This window comes from Panthera uncia, assembly GCF_023721935.1.
Source record: "Panthera uncia isolate 11264 chromosome A3 unlocalized genomic scaffold, Puncia_PCG_1.0 HiC_scaffold_11, whole genome shotgun sequence".
Taxonomy (NCBI): Eukaryota; Metazoa; Chordata; class Mammalia; order Carnivora; family Felidae; genus Panthera; species Panthera uncia.
In genome coordinates, this window is record NW_026057578.1 from 14,881,582 (window position 1) to 14,889,032 (window position 7,451).

The window sequence follows — 7,451 nt, forward strand, 5'->3', positions numbered from 1 at the left end:
CCTTTTTTTCCTTCTCCTCTTTAGACTTGATAATTTCCATGGTTCTATCTTCATGTTTATTTCTTTTTTTCTTCTGTCTTCTTCAATCTGCCTTTGAATCCCTCTACTGAAAATTTCATTTCAGTTATTGCACTTTTCAGCTTCAGCATTTCTTTTAAGTTTTTTTTTAAAGATTTAAAAAAATATAAGGATGCCTGGGTGGCTCAGTTGGTTGAGCGTCCAACTTTGGCTCAGGTCATGATCTCACAGTTCATGGGTTCAAGCCTCACATTGCGCTCTGTGCTGACAGCTCGAGTCTGGAGCCTGCTTCAGAGTCTGTGTCTCCCTCTCTCTCTGCCCCTCCCCTGCTTGTGCCTCTCTCTCTCAAAAATAAATAAACAGTTTAAAAAAAGATTTAAAAAAATCTCCTTATTAATATTTCTGTTTTGTTTATACATTATTTTCTTGATTTTCTCCATGTTATTTCTTTGAGCATCTTTAAGACAGTTGTTTTAAAATATTTGTCTGGCAGATCTGCCATCAGATCTTTCGGGGGGGAGGCAGTTTCTGTTTGTTTGTTTGTTTGTTTATTTACTTAAAATCTACTTATTTTGAGATGGGGAGGGGCAGAGAGAGAGGGAGAGAGAGAGTCCCAGTCAGTGCAGAGCCTGGCGTGGGACTCAATCCCAGGAAGTGTGAGGTTATGACCCGAGCTGAAATCTAGAGTCGGACGATTAACTGACTGAGCCACCCAGGTGCCCCTGACTTATTTATTTTGACTTGAATGGGCCATACTTTTGTGTTTCTTTGCATGCTTTGTGATTTCTTTTTGGTGGAGACTGGACATTTGAACCTAATAATGTGGTTAACTCTGGAAATCAGATTCTCTTGCTTTCCCAGGGTATGTTGTTTTATTTTGCTCTTGTTTTTGTGAGGTTTTATTTGCTTTTTGGATTGCTTAGGTTGTCTCTGTGCTGAGGAACAGTCTTAAATGTACACTTAAGGTGTTCTCATATCTTTTCCTAGGTGTGTATGGTCACTTTCTAATTTTCCCTATACATACAGTTGTTTCGAATGTCCTAGTCTTTAATGTCTGGCTCCCAAAAGGAAAAAGAGGAAAATAAAGGGAGGGGAAAAAAGGCACTGGCCCTTTAAACACCTGGAAGTCACTTTAGCATGAGAGGGAGGGGCTTGCAACAATGAGGGGAGGTGCTTCTTTGTGTGCACTCTGATCAGAGGCAGCAATCAGTGATCAGACCATGGATCCCTGACATTTGGAAGAGGGGATCCTTTTTTGCCTACCCTGGCTGCTGTAAGCTGTGTTTAAGTTGCTCCAGGAACATGTGCACAGCTGCCTGCCATAAGGCAGGATGAGGGTGGAGAATGTGTAGCTACTAGTATGCTAAGAACTGAAATTGATTAAAATTAATTGCAATTACCATCTAAGCCTTCCTGTGGAAGTTGCAAACCTCAGTAGACTCCAGTTCTGAATATAGTTCCATCAGACATATTTTGTAAGTGCCATTGTTGTCTAGGCAGGGAGACAGATTCCTGGTGTTTCCTGCTCGGCCATATTGCCCTACCTTAATTTTCATACTTTAAAATTTCTTTATTCTTTTCTGGTATTTCAGAGTGCTCCTTGACCTAATCTTCTACCATCACTAATTCGTACTTTGGCTGTATCCTTTATTTTTATCTCGAGTTACTGTGTCATTTAGGTCACCTTTTCTATTTTCCAAATCCTATTATTTTTTATTGGTTCTTCTTTGATAATATATGTTCCTGCTTTAACCTACCCATTTCAACTCTTACTTAGTTGAGAATATTAATTATGTCTATTTCATTTATCCCTTCAATTAATTCTGGGTTATTTAATATTGGTTATTTAGCTTGTTGTTTCTCTTTGTTTACATGTTTGTGACAAATTTTGTTTGTGATCATTTGTGGAAATATGAGCCGGTTTTGCTTTTATTGTGTGTGTTAACCTTAAAACTAAAAACTACCAATTATTTTACCAGCAAAATATGGGTTTATTGGGGGGAACAAAAGAGAATTGTAACCTGGACAAACAAGCTGTGGCCAAACTGTAGGCAAGTTTGGGGAACAAAGGAGAGGTACGCTTTTTTAATGAGAAAAGGAGTAGGTTCGGAGGGCTGTTATAAACTAAAAGTGCATTGGAGTATAGTGGGAGTTCAAAGTATGGTGGCTTCTCATTGGCTGAGCTCTTGCCCAAAGGGATGAGGGGAGTATTTCTTCCTGAGGCAGGAAGAGTAGAGTAGTATCCACATGCAAGGTCAAGTCTGTCTCTTCCTGCTTGGTCTACAATTGACTAGGAGAGGTAGAGCTCCCCCTGCTGACACCTCCCAACTCCATTTTAGTGAGGCTTCCTGTTATAATTTTCATATGTATGTGGTGGATGGGTGGTTGGTGGGGTAACTTGCACTTCTCTTGGTTGATTCAAAGTAGGTGGTGGAGAATTCCAGTCAAAACTCCACAATGATACAATCTGGTCTTACTTACACTCATTTGCTACTTCCTAAATAACACTTTCCCTCTGTCTCCCTCCCTGCTTAGGGAACATTTCTATGTTTCTGCCCTAGATGTGTTTTCTATGGCAATTTTTTTTTTCTCTTTGGTTTAGCCGTTATCCCTCAGTGTGTATAGGAAGAAGGATAAACAATAAACTCTGTGTCTGCCTCTTCCAATTGCACCTGTTTTTATATACTTCTTACTATAGCCGTGCTCTGGAACCGCCACTTTGTTATATCCGTTGCACTTGTGGTATCTTGTGGATGTGGATGGTGATAGATCCAGATTTTTGTGGTGGGGAGAATAATTTAACTCAAAAGCTTTCATCCAACTCCTTCTTTTACCATTGGTGCCCAGCAATCTGTCTTGGGCATCTATTTCTTTTCTCACCAAGGTAACACTGCCCTCTTTCCTCAAAAAATTCTTAGTCTTGGGGCACCTGGGTGGCGCAGTTACTTAAGCAACCAACTCTTGATTTAGGCTCAGGTCATGAACATGCAGTTTGTAGATCTGGGCCCCATGCCAGGCTCCACACTGACAATGCGGGGTTTGCTTGGGATTCTCTCTCTCTTGGTCTATCTCTCTGTCTCTCTCTCAAAACAAATAAATAAACTTAAAAAATTCTTAGTCTTGACTTTAGTTATTCATATCCATATACCTTCTTTTTACTTGTCCAGCATTTCCAGGATTTGGTTAGCAGAAGAAGCAAACAGGCTGGGGGAATATGTTATTTTGTCTGAAAGACTGTCTATTTCTGGGACACCCAGCTTCGTGACTTGCAAAAGGAAAATCTCAGAACTTCCACTTATGTGAACCAGTCAGGTTAGCCTAGTTCCTATTATTTCAGAGTGCACAGCATGTCTCCAACAGCTTATTTGGCTTAAGAATAATTTGTAATTCCCAGGTCTTCACCAAAATTGAAACATGCCAGAATTTGGGCTTCACCTGTTCAGAGTAAACTCTCTTTGGATGAAGGCCTAATTTTGAAGTAATCGGAGCTCTTGCAGAAAATGGTCTCAATTTGGGGGATTAATTTTCTTATTTTTAAGACTGAGAAAAGACCAGGCTTGCATGTCTGGTTACAGGATCTCACTGGTTTATAATGTCTCTGATGTTGGCCCTAGCTACTAATAGTCCAGGATGCATTCTCAGGTAAGGGATTGGACTTGGTCAATAAGATGGACAGGGAAGGTATGCAGGACAGGGATGTTTGGATAAATTCAGAGATAAGATGGTCAAGCTGAGTGTCCTACAGCTGGGAAGATCATGGCCATGTCGAACCTTGTAGCATTATATTCAGACACTTGGCAGCTAGTGTCTGGGTGATTATTTTCTTGGTAGTAAGACACAGTCATTGATTGAAATTGAGTTATTTTGCCAGAATGACTAAGAACAGCCAAGTGACATTTCAATGACTGAGATACTAAACAGTGTCTAAATAACTACTTATTGATAGGGATCAAGTCAGGAGGCTAGTTAAGCTAACTGCGGCTCCTGACTTGGTGTGCATGAATCAGGAAGTGTCACAAAGAAACATTTGTCATGAGTGCAAGGACATGTATTTCATGTGAATGTGAGGCTCAGGGCTCATTGTGCTCATTTTGGTTTCATGGGCAAAAAGGAGCACAAGTTAGGTACTTTGGTTCTACTAACTAGTTCAACCTGAGAAGGGAGGTGATATAAACCTCTACAGATCTGGTTTGTCACACCTGAAACATTGTGTGCATGTGTAAGAAATGGTTCAATGGGGAGAGGGCAGCTAAGGATGGAACCAGCTGACATTCAACTCTGGGTAAGGTGGGGGAGAGACATTTCAGAGAGCAGGGAAAACTGACACAAAGTTGCTTTCATTTTAATGGTCATACAGTTATTTCTCAAGAAAGATAAAACTAAAGTCAGGAAAATAGCAAACAGATGGAAGTTTCCAGGATTATGGAAATATTACAAAGATCTTAAAATTGGTTTGAATTTTCTTACAGCTATGTTTCAGAATGATGTATCAACTCTTGACGTTTTTTAACTTGGTTTCCCTGTTGAAGCAAAAACAAACAAACAAACAAACAAACAACAAAAACAACAAAAATCTGTGTTATAGGTTTTGAAAAGTCTCCCTCGATTAATTTAAGTCATTTTTATCCCAGGGGAAGTCCTGAGGATGCCATATCTTTCAATGTCTCCCCTGTTCCATTGATTGATCTCTTACTCTTTCATTCCCTTAAAACTTAGTCATTGTCTACTATGTGCCAGGCATTGCAAAAATTCACTAGGAATATTAAATAAATAAAACAAAATTTCCGTTTTTGAGTTACACCCAAGGTTACTTTCCAACTCACTCTCTTAGAAATCAGCCATACCATAGCCTTGTTAGCCTCCATAGACCTTCTTCTAGTTCCAATGACTGGGGAATGGTCAAATTTGGGCTGAGAGCTTAGTTGTATAAAACAGGATATTGCTATGGAGAGATCACAGGTCTAGGATCACAAGGATTGGGTTTGGGTGAACCTGTGCATGTAAAATGGTCAAGCTGTAGGTGACCATCAAATCTGGTTAGAAAACTTGGTATGTCATTTAATGTGAACTTGGGCCAGTTAGTTACCTCTACTGGAGTTGGTTTCTTAATCTGCCACTTTAATAATACAAATCTACCTTCGGGTGATTTTAATTTTAAATTGTATCAATACATGTAAATTGCTTAGGGCAGTGCCTGGCGCACGGTAATTATCTGATAACTGGTGACTACTATTTTTCCTCTGGACTTTTGATTTCCTAACTGAAAAATGACAAATGATCCTGAGATCCAACCCAACTATTAAACTTTTTGGTTAGGACAATCCTCCCTCTTCCCATCCCAACCAGGGATCCTAGGATCTCAGAGCCTCTCCTTTTCCTCTCCCCCAAGGACCAAGGGCAAGATGGGACTCCTTACTTTATTCTGTATTCTTCAACACAGGCTATGTCACATTCTAATTTAAGCTTGTAGTTGTTAAGGTTGCCATTACAGCCAGTGAAGATAAAACTTTCACATCTTTTGGAGGTTTGGTTGTAGAAAAATCTAAAGTGAATTTCAAAACAGCTGCCAGGATTCATATCCATTTTGCAGGGATCTGCATGAGAGGTTCCCATTGAGTTAGGGGGAATTAGTTAGGACTCAGCAGGAGATCTTGCCTTCCAGGGCCCTTAAAAATTCCTCATGTTAGTTTGGAAATGGGTGGTAAGTGATTGAGTGACTTGACCAAGAGCCCACATTTGCTAAGTGGCTGGGCCAGAGTTGGGGTGTCTGACTTGCAGGATAGACTCTGCCACCTTCCCATGCTCCAGAAGCACCAAGCCTGTACTCATGATCTGTGGAAGAAAGCTTCATTATCTTTCACATCTACATTGTGAGCTTATTAAAACAGGGCCATGTGTTCAAGTGTTCTCTATGCACTGGGAGCCAAGATATTGAAAATACCTGTTTTCTCAGTATCCAACCCCCCTTTATTCTCATCTCAAGATGTACTCTTGAATGGTCTGAGACCTTTGAAATTTGTCATAAAACCCCTAATTCAAAATACTTTTGGTCCTTTGGACACCCTTCAAAAGACGGCCCTAAGGGTGTTATTTGCATCATAGTTTTTTTTTTTCTCACCAGACATCCACAAGACCCCTAGATTAAGCAATTCCCAGAGTCAAAGGACTAAGAATCTATGGGTAATAACACAAAAGGAGAACCTTCATGGACCAGCTGTATATAACATTTTCTTTTTTTACCACTTTCTCCCTCATTCATAATTGGTCTTTGGATTTATTTTCTGCTTCAGGCTCATACCTTTGAGGTCTCCACATATCATTTCAGCAAGTCTAGCAACACCACCCATTAATGGGGTAGTCAGCAAGAAGAAGATGAAGAGACCTAGAAGAAATCCCAACTCAGCAGTCTTCATGATGCAGCAGACAGCAAGTAGGAGAGTCTTAGTGTCAACTGATGTTATATTTTGGCCTTGGTACTTGAGAGGGCTGAACCCGCTTACCCCAAGGGCCAGGACTGGGCATTACCAGGTGTTGAGTTGAACAGTGAATGCTTGGGTACCCAGCCATGAAGCTGAAGGCCCCAAGCTGATTAGACCCCTGATAGTGAGTCCCATGTTCATCTAGAAACTATAGAAACTAAAGCTTCAGAGCTGCTAACATAAGTTTAATCATGGAGAATAGAATAATTAGGGCAAAAATTTAAAAAGGCTTGCTTCCTTTCTTCTCTTCAGCCTTCCACAATAAGGAAGAGACTGATTCTGGTGAAACAGGAAGAATGTAATAAAAACAATAATAGTAATGATAGTAACCAACCTCTATGGTACTTCCTATATGCTAGGCTCTATCTATCTATCTATCTATCTATCTATCTATCTACACAAAATCATTAAATTTCAAAAAAATCACAGGCACCCTGTGAGTTTCATGCAATTATTACCATCATAGATGAAGAAATTGAGGCGGAGGTTAAGTTATATGTGTAAGGTCACCCATCGATTATGTAAGTGGAATCAAAATTTGAACTCACTATACCTAGGAATATGGGACAAATTTATTTTCTCTTAGTTTTGTTTTCTTGTAAGACTTTTGAAATTTTGACTTTCACATCTATACTCTTCTTTATCCATTTCAAATTAGGTTTCATGAGTGGTGTAAGATAGGGGTCCAGTTTCATTGTTTTGTACGTGAACATGTAGTTTTCCCAGCATCATTTATTAAAGTGACTATCCTTTTCCCATTGTGTATTCTTGGTTCCCTCGTGAAATATTGGCTAACCATATATGCGTGGGTTTATTTTTGGGCTTTTGGTTCTGTTTCATTGGTCTATGGGTCTGTTTCTTTTTAAATGTTTATTTTATTTTTGAGAGAGATAGAGAGCAAGCAGGGGAGGGGCAGAGAGAGAGGGAGACAGAGGATCCGAAGTGGGTTCTGCG

At 39.8% G+C, this 7,451-nt stretch overlaps 1 protein-coding gene across 1 annotated transcript; it reads right to left on the reverse strand.

The window, feature by feature from the left end:
* Nucleotides 1-5,430: 5,430 nt before the first annotated feature.
* SPINT4 (serine peptidase inhibitor, Kunitz type 4) lies at nt 5,431-6,447 on the reverse strand. The gene is made up of 2 exons (XM_049650390.1): nt 6,317-6,447; nt 5,431-5,612 (listed from the first exon to the last, which is right to left on the reverse strand). The coding sequence occupies exons 1-2, from the start codon at nt 6,429-6,431 to the stop codon at nt 5,431-5,433; spliced, it is 297 nt and encodes a 98-aa protein (XP_049506347.1). The 5' UTR covers nt 6,432-6,447.
* Between the last annotated feature and the right edge of the window lie 1,004 nt (nt 6,448-7,451).

Bases quoted from the DNA above. Each gene is read 5' to 3' on its own strand.
- SPINT4 (XM_049650390.1), bottom strand. From the start codon at position 6,431: ATGAAGACTGCTGAGTTGGGATTTCTTCTAGGTCTCTTCATCTTCTTC. The intron at 5,613-6,316 runs GTATGAGCCTGA...CCTCTCATGCAG, and splicing joins GATATGTGGAGACCTCAAAG to ATCCCTGCAAAATGGATATG.